This window comes from Salminus brasiliensis, chromosome 18 (assembly GCF_030463535.1).
Source record: "Salminus brasiliensis chromosome 18, fSalBra1.hap2, whole genome shotgun sequence".
NCBI classification, from domain to species: domain Eukaryota; kingdom Metazoa; phylum Chordata; class Actinopteri; order Characiformes; family Bryconidae; genus Salminus; species Salminus brasiliensis.
This window is the reverse complement of record NC_132895.1, coordinates 11,362,532-11,384,113: the sequence shown is the minus strand read 5'-3', so window position 1 is coordinate 11,384,113 and position 21,582 is coordinate 11,362,532. Positions and strand designations below refer to the sequence as shown.

Below are 21,582 nucleotides of genomic sequence, written 5' to 3'. Positions count from 1 at the left end.
GTACTGTATGTCTATATTTGTAGACCTATCATTCTGTCAGTGGCACTAAATATTTCTAACTACATGGTACAGCACAGAACCTAAACTCCAGGGCTCTGCTGGATTCCTAAAGCTGAGCAGAATATCTTTTGACCAGCAGCTATGATGAAGAGTCAGTGTGGGTGGTCATTAAAGGACATTTAAGTCCAACAGCAGAAAGCAATTGGTTAGTTAGAGTGTGTGAGAGGAAGCTACACTTCAGTGGTGCTGTTTGAGAGAAAGTGGGAGCAGATGCTGTGAGACAAATGCCTGTCGCATCAGATATCACAGCTGCAGTATTTCACCAAAATAAAAAAGGAAAAGAAACCACTGATAGAAGGTCACAGACACCCTTCTAGCGTCACAAATTGATGGTCTTATTTTGAATCATTTCATAAGGATGGCGCAGGCTCCATCACTCCGAGTATAGGCCTGAAACACATCAGCCAGAACGGAAGATTTACCGAGGGAAAATAAGGCAATAAGGCATTGCCAATATTAATGCATTACTATGCTTATATGGTGTTCTTGTGTACAAATGTGCTAGTTTATTAGGTACACTATTTGGACAAAAAAAGTATTGGGACACCTGCACATTTCTTATTTCGTCCAAAACAAAAGGTATTGAAAAAGAGTCTATCCTGCTTTTTTGGAGTAACTGTCTCTGCTATTTAGGGAAGGCTTCCTACTAGATTTTGGAGCACTGCTGCGAGGATGTGATTGCAATCAGTGATAAGAGTGTTAGTGATGGAGGATGTTGGATGATCATCACTCTACCTCATCTTCAACTCCAAAATACATCCCAAAAATATAGGATGGTGTACCATCATTCCAGAGAACACAGTTCCACTGCTCCACAGCTCAATGCTGTGGGGGGGTTGTACCCCTCTAGCCCATGGTGCCAATAGGTTCATGTCTATCTACTCAAGAGAGTCCTATTCTATTGGCAATACTTCTCTACAGGGGCTAGACAAGCTGTGTGTGTGTGCGTATAAGCACATTTGTATCAGAAATGGGTGTAACCTTATAGCTGAATGCTATGAAGGGGTATCCACATACAATTTGGACATACACTGTACCTCTACCGTGCACCTACACTCAATTATACAACTACCATATACTGTAGGTTTCCTTTATAATTACTGACTGCAGCCCATCTGCAGCACAAGTTTTAGAGTTGTTGCTTAGTGACTTTGGTTTCCATGTTAAGCATCGACATCTGGAGAGAGGGAAAGGAAGAACTCCAGTACATTTCCTGCAAAACCCAAATGTGTGTGTATGTATTTCTACAGCTCTGCTTGGATTTGGTTAGTTAATCAAGGGGATGCCTGTAATATTGCTTTTAATCTTCTCAAGGATAAAACTCTTGCATCTGGACATCAGTGAAGCGAATGAGTTTCTAGTGGGTTGTATTATCTACAAGAGTAGACGTTTGCATCAAACATGTTGGTGATATTTTGCAACATACAGCAATGTGTTACACCTGTAGGTTCTAGGCTAATCCACATACTTTACTAAGGATTGGGTATCAGCTATTATTCAGTTCCAATCCTTTGTTTTTACCACACTGTTCTTTTCCATTTTCCAATTTCCAAACGTGTAAAAACATCTATTAGAGGTCTTTGGACATTTTTGCCAATGCTACCAAAATCATGTGGGGAAATACACTCCTGCCACATATTTCCTCTTAAATTATGACAGACTAGGACTATCGTGGAAATGCTCTGTTTTATCTGCAAGAGTACTGAATATTTTTCTTTGGTTTGAAGCCAGATGAATGATCAGGGATGGGATAAAATTGAACACACTATAAAATGATAATTTAAAAAAACAGTCATCTACTGAACTAAGTGAAGCAGTCCAGAATGTCTCTTATTTAAAATGTTTACTAAAAAATAAAGGGAGTTTAGTATTCAGCTCTTTACAGAAACGCAAAGATCAGATCTGATCGGAAGGGTATTAAGGTACTCAGGGTAAGGTTAATCTTTTCTTTGACCATCTTCTTCTCTATTCCTGCTACTTCTCTTCCAGTGTAGAGAAGATGAAGACTAAGTTGTGCTATCCAAACCAGAGAACCTTCCAAACATGCCGTTTTGCAATCCAGGAAGTTTAATATAGATATATGTGTTAAACATGTCGGGTACCGAAGGCATTATGAGCACATTCGGCTCTCGGATCTAATTCTGTCAAGCAATTCTTGTAAATGCGGAAACTACCCCAGGACCCCATGTGATTTTAATCTCATCTCAAGTGGGTTTATGTGTCAGTAAGTGGGTGCTTTTCTGTACGTAAGATTTAGAAACCTCATGCATTAAACTCCTCCGTACTCAATTCAATTCATCCACCCATCTTTCCAGCCACCTCTAACTCCTGCTGCTCCTCCCCTTGAGGCTGTGCCTGAAACTCCGGATCAGAAAGTCAGCTCGAGTCTTCCACCTGCCCACAATCCCCTGCTGAGCTCCAGTGGAGCGGAGAGCTAGAAGTCCTCCCTCGGAACTCTTCTTTTAGTCAGCATGTCTTATCGGCAGTGACAGAGCTGCGTGCTCTGCTTATGGTGCAGGGCCCACAGAGCTCAGAGAGCAGTGCCAATATGAGGGGCCTGTGTAAGTCCCAGAGAAAACGGATCATCAGCAGAGCCGAGCTGGCCTGTGCTGCCAAGACTGCTGTTCACTGCTGCTAATGCTGTTTAGACTGGCAGCTTCCACAGCAGCCTGACTCTACACAGATACTGAGGATCAGAAGGGCTGCACGCATATAAATACGCTCGCCTACATTAGGAGGGAACATGCTTTTACATATAGATATGGTGCACGCACACTTACAGAACAGATACAGAGTCAACGTAAAATGATATGTGTATTTACTTTTACTGTATCATTCATTTACGAAATGCACACCTGTGTATTAAAGTCAGTCACTGCAATACGGCACACATGTGAGACATGCCATTTCTTCCTTTGTTCCCCACCCAATATCCTCTCCAATTTAGTCATTTCCAATTCCCACCCACTATCTAGGACTCCCTGTGCTTCTATGCATCCAGGGCTAGGATTGTGAAGGCAAACATGAGTCACATGCAGCCAGCCAACCACATCTTTTCAAACTGTTGCTGTTGTGTGCAGCTGTCCTTGGGCACCTGAATGTGCTTGGAGAAGCACTCTGACAGATTACATCAGCTACCAGATGCCCGTACTGTGTGAGTGATGCGAGAGGAAGGCCCAGAGAAAGTGATTCAATTGTGCACACCGTCCTTAGACAGCTGCGCCACTCAAAAACTCCTTCAAGCTATTCCTATAGGAGTGTAAAGCCCCTTTCAGGCATGCATGGTACATGGAACCACATGGACAATCTGTGACTGTACGCTACACTCTTAAAAATAAAGACTGAGTGATGCCATAGAACAACCACAGTTAGTTCAATAAAGAACCATGTTTGTATTAGAGATCTTACAAAAGACACGTGGTCTAAACAACCTTTGCCTGAAGTAATTTGAAAGGTTCTTTACACAAACACAACTCTATTAGAAACATGGTTCTTTATGAAACCAAACCAAAAGTGGTTCTTCTTTATTTTTGCATCTTTATTTTTAAGAGTGTACTTGTGTGAAATTATGTGAAATTCAGTTCATGTGAAATTAAATGTGAAAACGTGTTATTACATGTAATTAGGACGGTATAGTTATTTACAGGCACACACACACATTTACACAGACAATCAAAAAGAGCTGCTGTGTCAAATACACATACAGCACCTGCAAATGCCTGCAAAAGTGGCCAAAAATGTATTTATAAACTACAGCATAGAATAAATACAAGTAAACACAAAATATTGCATTTTTTGCTTTTCAGGAATTGTTTGCTTTTTAGACAAATATTTTCAAATAAACTGAATATAGTAGTTAATATTTGTATTTGTATGTAATTTCAATATGTTACATTTAGAAGAATACAGTTAGAACTTCAGCCACTGTATAGATATGCTCACTGTATAGCATGATCAACAACAACAATAATCCAGCATTCAACTTTCAACCCAGTTTTTAACCATCCTGTCAAATAATCGCAGTAAAACATTTCTGAGTCGATTTATGACACTGAAACTAATGCGTCTGCTTCCAATTATTCTCTAGTTTCTAACTGAAATGATCCATTCCATCTTAAATAGTGCAGAAACTTTGGTGCTGTCTTTAGGTGGAATATTAGCTTCATGCTGCAAGAAATGGCAAATGTGGCAAATTTTGGATTGTTTATACCCTATCATAATCTGAAGCCTTTCAGTCAGATCCAGTGAACACATGAATCGAAATCATGAAGTGTGCTACTTTATAAAAACGGGCAAATTACTGCTATAATAAATGATAAAAATACCACAGGATTCATGATCTGGTCTTATCGCCACAGTTACTGTCTGTTAATCCTGTTAATCTGTCCTGTATATCTGGCTAAATGGAATAAGTGTTTGAGGTTTGACTGGTCACGCTGTGGAAGAGTCAACAAAGCTGTTCTCTGAACTCATCCATTAAGTCTGGTTTATAAATCTCGCAGAATTGCAAACCCGACTATTTTCTCACGTCCTTAATTAGTTTTAGTAATTAGTGCATGAACAATATATGAGCAGTTGTTTTGACTGCTAGTGAGTGTACACATACAGACACACACACTGTGTCTGTGGTGTGTGTGTGCATCTGTGAAAGAGAGAACGAGGCAGAAACACACATGTTCCACTGCAAAACCACACTGTGTGTGTGTGTGTGTGTGTGTGTGTGTGTGAGAGAGAGAGAGAGAGAGAGAGAGTCGGAGAAAAAAAAGAAGAAAGGAAGCAACATCACTGCAAACACACACATACCAATGTGTATATATGTAATGTGTGTGTGTGTGTGCCTTTATCTGTGTGTGTCCTACCTCCATCATATCAATCAACCACAGCAGTCTCTCCTGATTGGATGAAGAGGGAAATAGTGGGTGTTAAACAGTGGTTGGAATCTATGCCCAGAGTGTACAGACTATAAAACTCAGCAGGAAGGTACTTATCCACCTGTTATACACACACACACAGCTCACACCCGGAAGATTAACAAGCTGTTTTCTGAATTGTACTTTTCCCATTGGGAAAGCTTGACCAGCTGACAGGAGTGTAACTGAGACAGACGGACACACTGAGACAGATGGACACACTGAGACAGACAGACACAATCAGAACAGTAAAGAGGCTGGACTAAAGCAGGACAGCCATTCCCCCCCGAAAACCCTTCATTCACCCACACAGCAGTCAACACACACACACTATTACACTGAGGCACTCTCTGGACATCCATCACACACTCACCACTTTATCCCTCTACACACACTCACAGCACTACCCTGTTATACACACACATCACTCTTCTTTAGTGGTTTAGGGATGGATACTGTAATCATTTCATTTCTATTCAAATATCTATATTTTAAATAAATTAGTAATAATAACAACATACTCTACATTGTTTGCAAATGTTTGGGACCCTTGCTTTTTTAAGAGCACAGAAATAACCCTACAGAGACATACTGCTGCACATTTAAATGCAAGATTATTGTTTATTTGCTGTATTTAACATATAAATAATAATAAATCATAAAATGCTTTATATTGAACTTCAATGTAAACAATGTGTTTACTTAATCTCAATTAGAAAATCAACAAAGCATGCCATATAACCAGGGGTGTCCGAACTGTATATGGGCATAATAACCAATGTTTAACATTTGTCAGACTTTAGCATAAAATGTGACCCACACCTGATTGTACAGCTGATTTAGTGATTTTGACCCCATTTATACCTGGTCACTGGTCATGTGACCAGTATCTGGATAATATTCTTAGGTGATTTTAGTCTGCGTTTACCCTTGGTCAAATGAGCCTCTGATCAGTCAGACCCAAATCTGATTGCAGTGTGGGACGAAATGTGCAGATTTGCTGGTTGCACACCAATTATTACTGGTGTTTCGTTTGTACTGGAAGGGGTTTTGGTTGTACTGGGAGGGGTTTTGGTTGTACTAGAACAGGTTTTCTTTGTACTGGGAGGGGTTTTGGTTGTACTGGAAGGGGTTTTGGTTGTACTAGGACAGGTTTTGTTTGTACTGGGAGGGGTTTTGGTTGTACTGGTAGGGGTTTTGGTTGTACTAGAACAGGTTTTCTTTGTACTGGGAGGGGTTTTGGTTGTACTGGAAGGGGTTTTGGTTGTACTGGGACGGGTTTTGGCTGTCAGATGGATCTTGGTGAGACAGATGAGTTTACACTGCTAAAACGTGTGGCTCAAATGTGTCTCAGACCTCCTCCTGAAGTGGTTTGAGTGATCGGATTTGCATCTGGTGTTTTTTACTTGTCTTTTTTTATGTGTCTTGGCCTTATCCAGATATACTCCTGATACTCAAGACGAAGGAAGTGACCAGGTGTAAATGGAATCTTTGTGTTTTAAGGTGTAAAAATTCCCTGTGGTTGTAAGTCACTTGCACACATATGCATAGAATGCAATTTGTCATCAATTTCTTCTGCAATAATACGTTCAGTGATTAAAAGATACTGACATTTGCACTTGTTGCAACTTATTTCAGCATGACTATGAAATGACTGCTGTGATGGTGCTCCTATAGAAGATGAGAGCAGATTTAGATATATGTGAAGTTGAATCATAAAAAAGCATATCTAAAGATGATGCACACCGTTGCTGTGCATTACATAAAGCTTTGGGAGTGTTTTTATAGATTCTATATCTATTCACTGCAAATAGTCCATAGTCTATAGAATAGAATCACTATAAAGTGATTGTTTCACGCCTCTCTTTCTTTTCAAAGACGTCAATATATTACGTTTTTGAAAAGCAGCGATTATGCTCACTAAGACTAGTTTGGGTTTGTTTACATCAATTTCTTTTTTTAATGACAATATTAAGACTGCATGTTGTTCAAAAAAGACAGCCAGTTCAGGCTGAACTTGGACCATGTCTTTTTTTAGGCCTAGATAACTACATTAAGCCCAAAAAACAACGTCCATATGACGTCTGGTCATAACCTTAAAACTTAACCCAAACTCCATTTGATTTTCCTTGTTCTTTTTTTTATATACCTGTGACAGCAACAATATATTGGCTTTGTATAGGCTTTAACATATACAGTCATTTAAGTTCATGAAGAAGCCCAGCCACGCACAAGCTAAGCAGATAAGAGTATGGAAAGTTTATTTATCCTCATTCGCTGTGTAGCAGCTGTGTGTATGCACAGTTGATAAACGATGATTTTCTAGTGTGCATCAGCACGAGTTTGGCAGGTGTTTTATGTAGCACACTTTGATAAATGATTCCCTGATTACACAAATGAACACTAAAACAAGATTGGATATCTGAATATATAAACAACCACACTCATCCCTACTACTGTCTAACTCACACACTCACACACACACTCACTCACTCACTCACTCATACCCGTGCAGAGCTGAGCGTGGTGTTGGTCATGTAGCTGGCTGAGGAGGCCAGTGTGTCAGGGTAGGACACCATTGAGAAGGAGTCGGGGTGAAGTGCTGCTGCTCCTGCTGCTCCCTGCCGAGCCTTCAGTGCCTCAATTTCCCTCCTCAGCACCAGCGCATCAAACCGCTCCAAATCCTGAGCGCTCACCAGCCCCCGCACCTCTGACAGCAGAGAGAACTGCAGCCAAAACACACACACACACACAGCAGTGAGGCTCTGCTTGAACTGGCACCATGAAGCAGGGTTTTAATACCAGATGCTTTAATGCCATCTATAAATCTGAGTCTGATATGAGGTGTACCTGGCTATGAGTCAACACAGAGACTGTTTGCATATGCTGGGAAGAAAATGAAGTCTAAAAAGCTTTATTATAAATCGTACTTGGTCTGTCTCAGCAATCAAACTGATGCAGAAGGGGGTGGTTAAAAGGTGGAAGACGGATCACAAGAAGATAGTAGATGTTGCTAACACATTCCAGTTGATGCTGCAGTCATATTAAAATATCATGATGATATTTTTTCCTTGTTTTATTTATTCCTCTTTATTTTTTACATCATTTGAAAACACCAACTGTGATTTAGACTGTAGGATCATTTCCTCTTTATATACGTTTGGTACTGCTGATTAAACCCATCCCTACCTACCCCAGTATTTGCAATGCTCCAGACATTAGGAAGCCACCTATTTTTCGGCAGCCAACATGCTCGCAGGAACGCACTGGGTCCCCAGCTCCACCAGACCAGATAACAGGGTGATGAGGGGGCTTGGGATTCAAACTTGTAACTGCTAAGCCACTCTGAGCCCCTGTAGAATCATTTCTGATGCTTCTGATGCTTACCTTCTAAAGGTTTTGGTACTATATGGACACGTACTGGGACACCTGTTCATTCATTGTTTCCTTCAAAATCAAGGATATTAAGGATATTAAAAAGAGTTAATCCTGCATTTGTTTCTACTGTTTAGAGAAGGCTTTCTACTAGATTTTGGAGCATTGCTGTGAGAATTTGATTGCATTCATTGACAAGAGTGTTAGGTGAGTTCAGGATGTTGGATGATCACCACCCCGCCTCATCCCCAACTCATCCTAAAAGTACTTGATAGAGCACCTTCATTCCAGAAAACACAGTTCCACTGCTGCACAGCTCAGTGCTGGGGGGCTTTATACCCCTCTTGCCCACACCTGGCATTAGCCATGGCGCCGATTTTAATTTATCTGCTCCAGAGGGTCCTATTCTACTGGCAGTACTACTCTGCAGGGACTAGACAAGCTGTATGTATGCATTTGTAAATCTGAGTCAGCAATGGGCGCAACTAGTAGCTGAATGCAATTCATTAGAAGGGATGTCCACAAATGTTTGGTCACATATGTATGGTAGCAAGGATTTATATAACATTTATATAAATTCTTATTCTATAAATTCTATAACTCACAGACACATACAAACCTTGGCGTGAGTGTTTAGGAGCTCAAACAGAGCCATGACCAGCTGTTCAACTCCAATGTGACCATCACGGTACTCCTGGATGTAGTAGCTCATTGTCTGTCTCTCGGGCTCAGTGAGCAGGTGTCTGGCCTGTTCCTCCAGCATGGCCCTGCTCTGGTTCACCAGACTGGAGAGTGTCACCTGAGATCCTGCTACTCCTTTATAAAAACCCGCCTGCAGATGAAAAGAAAGACAGAGAAACAGATGAGAGAATTGATGAAGAGAAGTGGAGACAAAACTCCCTCCAATTAAACCAGACATTCATCTGTGTCCATCTGGATCTAAGAACAGATCTGGATCTTCTGTTTATTAGAAAACAGCCAATCACTCTAACTGGCACAAAACAAGTAATTGCAATATGGCAATATTTATCACTATAGTGGATTTCATGGATATGGATATTATCACAACTCAAACACCAACATCTAAAATTTCATTATTAATAAAGCATAGTTATCTCAGTTTATTATGGATCTTTGGTGCAGTGTAGTGTCTAAATACTAAATAATACATTCCATTGCTATATGTAAAACACAAAACACTCACTAAATGCCATTGCAGTGTGTACAATATTCAATAAATGCCACTGTAATATGTCTTATACTCAATAAATGCCATTGCAGTGTGTCTAATACTCAATAAATGTCATTGCTGTGTGTAAATATTCAATAAATGTCACTGCAGTGTGTAAATAAATATCATTTTTTAAACTAAATTGTGCTACTATTTGTTCTTCTCAAACCTCAGAAAAATAAAATGTCACGGTTCATACCATTAACATGTCTTAAAGTATCGTAAATACGTTAAACGTTAAAACTGAAACCTTTCAAACCAACCTGCTCCTGTTCTGTAGCACTTTTACAGTGTAGCATAACCAAGTACTCAATCCAGAAACACTGCCCTAAAACTGACATAACTGAGTACTGAGACTGAGTGTTTCTCAACCTTGGTCCTGGAGGCACCCTGGATTCCCTGCTTTAACATACCCACTGCAACTCTGAAAGGGCTTGTTAATAAGCTGATCAGTTAAATCAGGTGTGTTGGAAGCAGGGAAAGCACTAAAATGTGCCCAGGGTTGGGAAACATTGGAGTACAATATGTGCCCATTAGTCCCCCTCCCCCATCTTCTTTTTTACATACTTTTCTTTCTCTTGTAACAAAGAAAAATAAAAAAGAACAAGAGTCACCTACAAGCTCACTCTTGGCTTTAAGAGAATGTATCAGTAAATCAAATCTGTTCTAAAGTGTTTTGCTGAGTCATTTAAACTTAAACAAGGCAAAAAAGTAGATGAAATTTCCCCAAAATACATCTATCATGTCTCCAGTGCTCTCTTCTTCTTCTTCCTACTCCTCTGTTCCTTCATCCTTTCACTGCGGCCCGTCTCCTCAGGAGCAGTTTTTTTCCTTTATTAGCTCCTTAATCAAACCCAGCACTTCAAAGCTGCCAGGAAGGAAATGTGTATAACACTGTGGCCCGAATTTATCAAAGCTTTTTAGTGTTATAGCTTTTACAGTTCCAGAGACATGACCAGCGGTTTATGAATTCCTGAGTACGGACTTATCTCAGTATTTGCTTCCTTAAATGTATATCCAAATCAGATGTGAAGCACAGGTGCTACAAAAGGGTTCTTTGAGCAAGCCATAGAAGAACCATTTTTTGTTCCATAAAGAACCATTTTGTTAAGGAGATGTTAGTATGAGGAACCTTTAAATTGCTGAAGGTCCTTCACACTCATGTCTTTTAAAAATAATGGTTCTTTTGTGCTTTTATGGCATCACTCAACAAACCTTCTGTAGCATGGTTGTTTTTAAAATATAAAAGTGGATATTATATGGATATATATATAAAAAAAGAAAGGATAGATATGTAGATATATATACAGCTGCTCTGTGTAAATAAGTCTGGATCAATAAGCCAATAGAAATGCTCTAAATGACTTAGAATAAGCTCTTATTTTACATTTACTTCTATTCAGAGGTAAGGACACTGTTTTAAAGACTTTTTTTAAATGGGAATATCCAAATCCAAATCTATTCTAAGAGCTTTGCTACACCATGTTCTCTTTGCATATTTAGCCTGAACTGTTTGTTTGTCGGTCCATTTAGCTCAGCGCCGTATAACAGCATCTGTAACCAAAGGCTGGTGTGGGGTACATTCAGTTCTTCTCCACTTATCAGAACAGAATGGCTTTGGAGATGGTCCTGTATCTCTGGCCTCTATCTCTGTTTGTCTTTATCTCCCTCTCCTTCTCTTCTTTCTCGGCTGTAGTAGTGATCTAATTGAATGGACAATTGGCCCCTATTTTTGGTCAAGCTCAGTGTTTTTGGTTGTTCTCTGTGCAGGCGCAGTCAGGCAGAAAGATCACCTACTTTATCAAACGGACAAAAGGCACAGAGACCCCTGATCTAAGCTCGATCAATACACAGACAGACAGCAAAAGCGTGTATGTGTGTGCTGCAATTGTCTGCAATGGCTGAACAACCTTACCCTGACACTCGGTTCCACTAGGCCGTTGGCGTTACAGGCTCTATATATCGTCGCTCTCATGGAAAAAATCTTACATCTCCATTTCCCACTTTTTGACATATGTTAATCTGCCAGTTGTTCTTTTGTGATGTAAATTTCATGATGAATGGACCAACAGAAATGCTCCAAACGTACCTGAAATTAAATCTTTTAACATTGACTTTTATTGAAAGGTTTATTTCCTTCTCCTGTAAAGTTGCCTTTTTGGAGAATTTGGAGACGTTTTTGCATGACAGAGACAAAATGCTCTGCTTGTTTACCAATACAACATTCAAAAAGCCCTCTAAACAACATACAAACCGCTAAATTAGATATTTATATTTAACTAAATGGAAAAGGGCTGGTGTAGAGAGAGGGAGAGAGAGAGAGAGAGAGAAAGAGAGAGAATTCAGAGCCCAGTGGAAAAAAAAAGGAGCGACAGTGCAGTAAGAGAGGAGACAGGGACCGACATGGACCCCATCGATTCTATCTCACTAAAGGCTTACGATAGGAGGTGACCTTGTGTCGTGCTCCTGAGAGGTGAGGGTCTGTTGGGTGAAAGGAAGACACAGCAGAGCACTGAACCTGAACACATCGCTGCATGTTCACTTGCCCACAGAGGTTCACTGACTGTGTGATGAACTGCTGTCTTCAAATCCTGTCATGGTAAATATATCTAATATTCAGTAGTTTGGATTTGCTGTAGAAAACCACTTTAAGGTGCTATGCCTGTGTAATTTCACAAGTTTGAAATAATCTGTAGGTCACTGGGGAGTCAACATATTTCAAAAGCAGATCAAAATGAAAGTGGACCCAGAAATGTATAGTAAATGAACACAATATTACTTCATTTATTTTTCATTTATTACACAATATGTCCAAATGTTTGTGGACACCCCTTCTAATGAATGCATTCAGCTACTTGAAGTTGCACCCATTGCTGACACACATGTGCAAATGCACACACACACAGATGGTCTAGTCCCTGTAGAGAAGTACTGCCAATAAAATAGGACTCTCTGGAGTAGATAAACATGAACCTATTGGCACCATGGCACCAAGGCAGTTATGGGCTTGAGGAGTATAAAGCCTCCCAGCATTGAGTTGTGGAGCAGTGGAACTGTATTCTCTGGAAAGACAACACTTTTGGGATGAGTTGGGGAGTTGAGGATGAGGTGGGATAATAATCATCTAACATCCTGGCCTTACTAACTCTCTTTTTATTTCAATTCAATTCCTGAAGCACTTAACTGCTTCTATAACTCATTTAAAACCAGGATTCTGTGGATGGTCATATTTCATGGCAAATAAGCCAGTTCTTATCCACACTGTGCCATGAAACCATCCCTGTCTCAGTGACAGAAGAAGGTCTGACTTGTGAGTTGATGTGTTCAATAGACAGTGGATCAATCCTGGATAACTGGATAGACTTGAAATGCAACCAGACACTCAGACAGATCAATCCAGCCCATAAGCCCTGGGATAAGTGCAACCCAAGTTCCTTTTTTCAATTGTCTAGAAACAACTACTATAGTAACTACAAGACCTGACATCAAAAGACGTCAACGTCATTTATACACCCTGGGGCACAACTACACACTGAGACTTCATACAGCCCATGATCAATAAACAGAGCGGCAACTCAGTCCTTTTATAATTTTAAAAGAACAGCGGCAGCTATGATCACATTGATTCCCTGCCATTAGTAACATTACATTATCTACCATGATCTTTATCTAACGGGATTAAGATATTGACCTTCAATTACACATTCTCATGATTAAAGAGCATGTCAGACGAGTGGTGCCAGTAAAGCAACAACATGTCTTCAGTGATGTATCCCAGCCAGTGAGTCTCTAAAGCAGGGAAACTCCACTCCTTTTTCCTCGTGACTTCTGAAGAAGTTCACTTGAGACAAAGTAAAGTAGTTAAGGCACATTTCCAGATTTGTTCGTGAAGTACAGCAAGACAGATTGCCTCCATAACGAGCAATGATGGGGAAATAAAGAGGGCCAAATCCAGAGACAGACTTATGCTATACCTAAAAACACATTTACATCCTGCCACTATACATAAAGTGATTGTGGAGCATTGATCAGGGGCAATTTGAGTCAGGGTTGGTGAGTCAGACTTCAAACACTTGATGACGAATTATGTACGATTCTGTGATCAATGAAAAAGACATAGTTGTGCACCTCCTACATTCCAGCTTTGCCACAGCCATCCTGTGCACATTCAGTGTCTCACGTTGCTCAAAGCATAAGGGACACATTAAGAGAGTATGTGTGCAACAGATTACACTTGCCATGTTCAGAAGTAAAAGGAATCTCAGGGTAATATGTTTTGCTCATTCTGCTGCTTGACGCATAGGAATTAGAAGGAGTCAGATTATGGCAGGGAGTCAGAATTCAGCAAAACCCCTGGGAAGGCAACTTGACGAATTGACACCACATTAGGGCTGAACAATATGATAAAATATAAACTATATCATGTTATTTAATGACATTTTACACACTACTATATGTAGCATGATACATGTAATCACAGTCTAAATACATCAGTAGTGACAGATTCTTAAAAACTATAATTCAGATACTCTTCCATTCTGAACACAGTCATTTCTATTCTGCTGCACTTAATCTAATTAAGGTCTTTTTACATTGCTTGTAATGAAACCTGCAGTTGATCAGTGTTTCTTAAGCACTAACAATATCCTTGATTTGCTTAGAAAAGAATATTGTGTATCATAATAACTAAATGTATCACAATATGATAAAATGTACGGAAAAAAAATGTCATATTGCTTAGGTTGGTATAGGTTAAGTGGTCAGGTGGGTTTTTATTGTCATTTTAACTATATACAAAGTACACAGTGAAACGAAACAACGTTCCTCCAGGACCATGGTGCAACATAGACACAGTGCAGACCATGTATAGGGATATGCAGTCCATGTAGTTGATGATGATGGACGCAGGTATATAATGTTTTTTAGTGTGTTACCAAAACTAACCATATCACATATTTTTAATGTAATAAAGTTCACTGGTAAAATGCTTTCTGCTATATTAAAAAATGAGAACGGGAACATAACAAGTAAAACAGAAGATTTTACTTGTTAAGAAGAAAATAGAAGATTTTACTTGTTAAGGTACTGGATTGTGGAAAACACATTTTTGGATGTTGAACTTTCAGAACATACTATGTGCTTACATGTGTACATAAATGCAGGTTTTGTCCCCCACAACTTTTAATTGCTCAATTTGTTGCTTACTTACACAGAAATATCCAAATGCAGTGTCCTTATTTAATAAAAAATGTCAACAAGCAAATTCTATTATTCAATTAAAAGACAAAACATTATCTAGTAGATCTACAGGCCTCCAGTACCCAATAACAATTCAGTAAACTGCCAGGAGCTAAATGCAACACTCTTTTATAAATGCTCTTTGTATTAAACAAAATAAAATAAGTGATTTGAGTACTCCTTAGTTTGGATTAAAAGCAGGAGCACCATGCCTCCAGAATGGTTACTGCCCCTGGAGAACCTGGTTTTCATTTCACAACGTGTAGTGGCTTTTTTAACACCCTGTGTTTCAGAGAAGAAATATTGGATTGGTATCAACAGGCACATACTCAAGACTTCATCAGCCCAAAAGGCACTGCAACAAAAATAGCCTGATTAATTCTCAAGGGAAAAAGGAAATTAATTTATGAGCATAAATGATGAATTATCATCATTTATGTTTACAAACCCACACAAATAATCTCACCTAAGTGGGTTTGGCTAGTATATAGATCTAGTGGTGGCTCAGTGGCTAGTGGGAAATACAAATTCTTGAATAATAAATTTTTTGTGATATTAATACTTCTTCAGACCCCTCTATTTTGTACAAAACTTTTTGTACAAACATTTGATACCTCCATTAGAAGAGAACTTCCAAAACTGCATGAGTGAGAATCTCTGAATCGAGTCTGCAGCACATGCAGTCCGCATGGCACAGACAGCTCACACAGACGTGAATGAGCTGCACATGTATAAACAGTGAGGCCAAATACAATCACTAATCTTTTTGCTCCTCCTTTATGTTTGAGGAATCGAGATCAGATAATTGAATTAGAATAGGCTATACATCGACCAATAAAAATGCTCCAAAATTATCCAAAATAAAAATTTTTTACATTGACTTTCATTAAAAGTTAATGTAAAGCTGCCATTTTGAAGATACAAGGTTCCTCCATGACAGCGACAATATATACTTATTTATCCTACAGCAGTTTCACCTCATATTTGCAGTATTAGGAGTGTTTCAGCTTGGACTGCCCTTTGAATTATACAAAATACGAGGAACCAATAAAAACAGGTCATATATAGAGATGGCCTATCTGCATGGCCTGTTAGCCGATGTCAGTGACAGGCACACTACAAACGTAAATATGAATTCAATCCCATGCTACTAATCCCATGTTACTAATCTAGCCTGAAACAGCACAGACTCACAGTGTGTGACGTGGTGATGTTAGCTGTGTATTTCGTCCTGTGGGATAGTCCATTGTTTGAGTAGTTTGAGTACAATATCCCTTAAATAGATGCTCCAGGTGAAGTGCTTCAATTAACATAGCTACTTTAAAATTGATATAGTTTTAAAAAAATACTGAAACAGTATCATTAGATACTAAAGATTTAATCAGTCCTAAAGGCACAGCAATAAAAATAGCCTGCTTAATTCTAATAAGAAAAAGGAGACAGGAAAATAAATCATGACTATTTTTGGTCATAAACCCACACACATATCATACCTAAGTGGATATGGCCAAGATATAGCCTCTTTTATATGGCCTCCCACTGACAGCATGCTTAGCAGTATTTCAAATAGCATGAAGGTCTATTCTGAACAGCTGTTGTCTTTTCCAACTTCATCATCGTCAACATCCCAGCAGTCAAAAAAGATTTTTTAATTTGTTAAATGGAGGCATGGGGCTGGCAGATAGAGTTCAAGTGTCCAAACCCTGCTGTTATTAAACAGCACCCGTCTATTACACAGCACATTACTGCTCTCCTGACCAGTCCACAAACCACAGAGTGCAGAAATTGGAGACCCATTTCACTTGACTGCATTATATTAAAGTCGGCACGGCAAAACGTTCTCCTCGCTCTGCAAATAAATTTCTACCTTTCTATTTCAGCACAGCTGCAAGCGTAGAGGACAGAAGGCCAGCTAGGAAAGTGGCTGAGGCTGAGAGAAGGCTAACCTGCTGGAGTCTATTTCCTGAGCAAGGACACGTTTGTATTGGATTACACACCTGATGAAAGAAAACACAAGGGCTCCATGTAAGTGTGAAACTAAGAGCTCAATGAGGTGTTGGCAGAAGCCACACTTTATTGCGGATCTCTGACCCATTTTCTGTTCACTCTGATGAGCAGTTTGGCTGGTGGGCACTGCTAGTTGATTTTGTGAAAAGGTAACTTCAATTAACTGCAGAATGTGCACACATGCTGAGGGCTCAAGCTTTAGTAGAGCTGGCAGAGGTGACCATACAGTGAGCCTCTTTCAATAGACGCAGCAACATAACACACTCTATTGCAATAAGTGCCTTGCTCAGCAAAGATTCCACAAGGTCGCCCAGCAAGGGAATTTTTGGCCTGCCCAAAGCCAAAGAAGTTTGGCAGGAGAAGCTGGAATTCTGATGAAGAAATGCTTGGGGAATGTTGATCAAGGTCGAGGCAACACTCTCAAAATAAGGGTGCTTCAAATGGTTATTTAAACCGTAGAAGCTAAACCAATTTATTAATTTATGTTGTATGGTTTTATGGTTTTTATTTACTAGTACTTTAGGTGGAAGTATTTGTTTTTTACAACCTATTTTAATCTTGTTTTGTCAATCGCTTGTAAAGATAAAAACTTAACTTAGCTAAGGAATACTTTAGAATCATGTTTGTAAGAGATGTGTAAGTGTGAAGAACTTCTAAACTGGTAAAGAAGTCAAGTGAAGGTTCTTTAGACCTTTAAAATGTTCTTCACACTCTCCTCACACATCTCTATTACAAACATGGTTCTTTATGCAACCAAAAGTGGTTCTAAGGTATTGTCCAGCTAACTATTTGAAAGAGTAAAGAAATTCTCTGTAACTCAATTTTAAAACAAGAGCTGCCATTCAAGAACATAACACCAGCAGAAATCTTTGTCGTAATGAAGTTTTCTTCTAAAAGAACTTTAAATCTCGTTACATTAATGCAGTGGTTCTGTTCCTTTGAAGACAACTATACAACCAACATTTTGTCCACCTGAGTTGGGTAGTAGCAGACATCTGGACCATCTGGGCTACTAGAACCTGATTGAGAACCACTGCATGTACACTGAGGTCGTTTTCCTGTTCCAATTAAGCTACAAAGTGGTGCCCCGACAATGAAAATCTAGAAAAATGTTTAAAAAAGTTGAGAAATTGTGTGGGTGGACCAGCTCCAACTTAAAAAGCCCTACAGTCAGTGACAGCAGACCTGACATCAAACTGCTGCATCACTCATCTTCATTTCATGCTTCGTAGGAGCTTTGAAATGGGGCAAGAAGGTGTGAAATACAGCTCACACTTTTCCTGGCACTGGGTGTGAATCTGCTCTTAAATCTGTGAATTAAGAAATATAAGTTTTTGCAAAATTAATGCACGGCTATGGGGATATAGTGTATGACATTGGCCTTATAGTGCAGGTCAGAGAGGCATCTGCGCAAGAGGGACATGCTCAATTTAAAGATCACGTCAATTATCCCCGTGCATTTCCCCCACAGCAATTCAAATTACCATGCACTGACCTGCAATTAATCAAAATGTAACAGGAAGCCCATCTGCAATTAGTCAGCCAATTATTTCGTAAAATGTTTGCCACAAGGCTTTAGTGTGCACCTATGGAAAAGTAATGAGCTGCTTATTCACTTCACAATCCAAAACGTCTATTACCACACTAAAGCACTGCAATGATGGCGTACAATCACCTAGTCAATAGACATGTTTATCATACGTTTAAAAGCTAAATTAAATGTTTATTGTAAATTAAAGGTTTATCATACATTTACATTACATTTACATTTACGGCATTTAGCAGACGCTCTTATCCAGAGCGACTTACAAAAGCGCTTTGCTATTTACCCAAGAAAAACCTAGTTAGAATAGACTAATAGTTCAAAGATACCTCTAAGCTTAGACATTACTAAACACAATACAATAAGGTGACCATAGTACACTGCTATTCACCCAAGTATTCTCTAAAGAGGTGGGTCTTCAGTCTGCGTTTGAAGACAGCGAGCGACTCGGCCGTTCGGACACCCAGGGGAAGGTTGTGATAAACACTTAAAAGTAGTCTTACACTATTTAATAAAACTAGTTATTTGTCATATTGCAGAAACCACTAGCAATTATTTAACAGTATAACCTTTTATAATGGTAATTGTTTAGTTTTGCACATAACCCTGGTTTATGACCTATTCTGATGTTTAGCTACCACTGGTGCACCACCAGTGGGAGGGCAACAAACATATCATCAATCAAAAATACAATTTCCAATTCACTCTGACCACCAACTTTTGGTTTTTAATGTAACTGGTTCACACAGGAATTTAACAACGAACAAATGCTGCTAAATAGAGCACAAATTACCCCTGTGTATTAAAAGCCAAATTCTGCTTACACTGAGGTTTGTGCATGTAAATTATTACCCTTCTTCAGAGACATAACTTCCAGTAGTTTATGGGGCATGCCCACGTCCCCTCGTCCTTACCCATGCCATTCACTGGATTCAATAAGGAGCCCATCCTAATAACTCACACTGCATCCGATTTATTGGTGAGTGCTGTTTTCTGCATGAACCTCATGCATTTGCATGGGACCTTGTAAAACATCATTCATCAGGTGGGTCACCTTGCATTGCGTTTGTTTATCACAACCTTACGCTCTCATCTCTCTCTCTTTCTGTCCCTTTTCCTTGTCCCTTTATCACTTACCACCACTTACCCACATTTCTCTTTTTTTCTGCATCACTCTCTCCCTCTAACTATTCTTCGTTCACTCACATGTGTCTAACCTGACTGCCACCTCCTCCCACCACCGCACATACTCAGACGCAGTGTTCAGGGTAAGGACGCTAAGTGTGTGTGGCTGCTCTGGAAGCTGATGTGTCAGGGCTTATCAGCATGGGTAACAGTTCTGTGGGATCAAAGCCCACCAACAGTGACAACTTGACACAGCCTTTTACGCAGACAGACATCAGTGTGTGTTGCCTCACCTAACACACACTCTTAAATATAAAGGTGCTACAAAGGGTCCTTTGAGGGAAGCCATAAAAGTACCACTTTTGGATCTATAAGGCAATAAAGAGATGTGTGAGTGTGAAGAATCTTTAAAGGGTTTAAATAATCTTAACATGATGTGAAAGATATTTATTTGCTATTTGAAAAGGTCTCCACTGTTCAGTATTACTCCTGAAAAGCCTTCATGACTCACAGTTTCAGAAACAATGTAGAAGATGTTGCTTTCGAACACAGAAAGATTGTGTTGAATAAGTCTGTCAAAACTAGTGAACCAATACGTGTCTAATTTTTATATGCAATGCAGATGATGACAAAAACAAGCTTCCCTTGGGGACTTTTTCGGCTCACTATACCCTGCACAACCCTTTCCATTGTAAATGTCTTGTCCAGGTCTGAGGAGGGACAAACCACACACATGCCAGGGTAGGCTTGGGTAGTATAATGGTACACTGTGTATTGCAGTATTTGAAAATGTTGACAGTATTTTAAAATTACGACATATCTGATTTGTCCGATTTCTGTTCTGTGTTTATCTCCTACATGGACAAATAAGCTCATTCCTCCATGTGCATTTAAGAAAGCCACAGGGTGGGGATGCTGTGGAAGCTCACTAATTGGTTGCGAGTTTAGCGCAACTCCTAAGACCATTCACTTGACTTTGTGATCTCAGATATGCTGCTTTATCCTCTAAATGTCTGTGATTTGAGACTGAATTAGCTAGAACACTGTCTGTGGTGTCTTGTTTAACCTGCTAGCCAACTTATCTAAGCCTCTTTAGCCAGCTGCCAGTCCAAACACAGCAGAAACGATCTAAATTTCTTGCCAGTAAAAAATGCCAATTCGCCATAGTGTGGCTTTAAGAGTAGATCCACCCTCGAAATCAGTGGGTGTCGCACCCTCTCATCACATTAAACAAACAAACAAACAAAAAAAAACACAAGTTATAGGGTTGATCACAAACAAGCGGGTTGGAGGCAGGGCTTTGTGAGAAGGGTGAAAATCAGCCAATCAGAGGCTTTTCTGCTTCAGATGGTGTCATGACAACCAGCAGGAGCGCTGTTGCCCACCGTTCGGTGGCCAAGTCGGTGCCCACCGTTGCACAATAGAGGAAAATTCCTTACTACTTCGTTATCAATTGAGGTGACGCTACAGCCGCAGTAGAATGGAATTCTCAGCCTCTAGGGGGCGCTCTAGCGAGGATTGGAACAGCAGAACTGTAATGCATCAGCATAAAATGGCTTTCATTGGTCACATCACTTGTTTTATATAAGATAAGATAAGATAAGATAGTCCTTTATTAGTCCCGCAGTGGGGAAATTCCCAGTGTAACAGCAGAAAGGGATAGCAAGACACTCAGTTACAAAAATTTGGATAAATAATTTACACTATATACACAATATAAATAAGAATTAAAAGAGCAATAACAATACTATTTACAGCAAAAGACTCTTAATTGCAAATGGGGGGGGGGGGGGGGGGGTATTGCACATAGTATTCCCTGAACATGAACATGTGTGTGTAGTTAAGTGTATGTGTATGTGGTCCGCTGGGAGCAGTGCTGGTTGTGCAGTCTGACGGCAGCAGGAAGGAAGGACCTGCGATACCTCTCCTTCACACACTTGGGGTGAAGCAGCCTGTCGCTAAAGGAGCTGCCCAGTGCTGCCAGAGTCTCATGCATGGGGTGGGAGCTGTTCTCCAGCATGGATGCCAGCTTGGCTGTCATCCTCCTGTCTCCCACCACCTGCACTGGGTCTAAGAAGCACCCCAGGACAGAG

The 21,582-nt window shown here is 39.8% G+C and overlaps 1 protein-coding gene across 4 annotated transcripts in view; it reads right to left on the bottom strand.

Annotated features, from left to right (window-relative positions):
* The window catches only part of whrna (whirlin a), a 123,079-nt gene that overhangs the window by 21,027 nt on the left and 80,470 nt on the right, over positions 1-21,582 (bottom strand). For all 4 annotated transcript variants that reach the window (XM_072662005.1, XM_072662006.1, XM_072662008.1 and 1 more), the window contains exons 6-7: positions 8,965-9,177; positions 7,478-7,696 (exon numbers count right to left, since the gene is read on the bottom strand). In XM_072662005.1, coding sequence (XP_072518106.1) covers positions 7,478-7,696; positions 8,965-9,177 — 432 coding nt within the window. The remainder of the gene's footprint in view (positions 1-7,477; positions 7,697-8,964; positions 9,178-21,582) is intronic.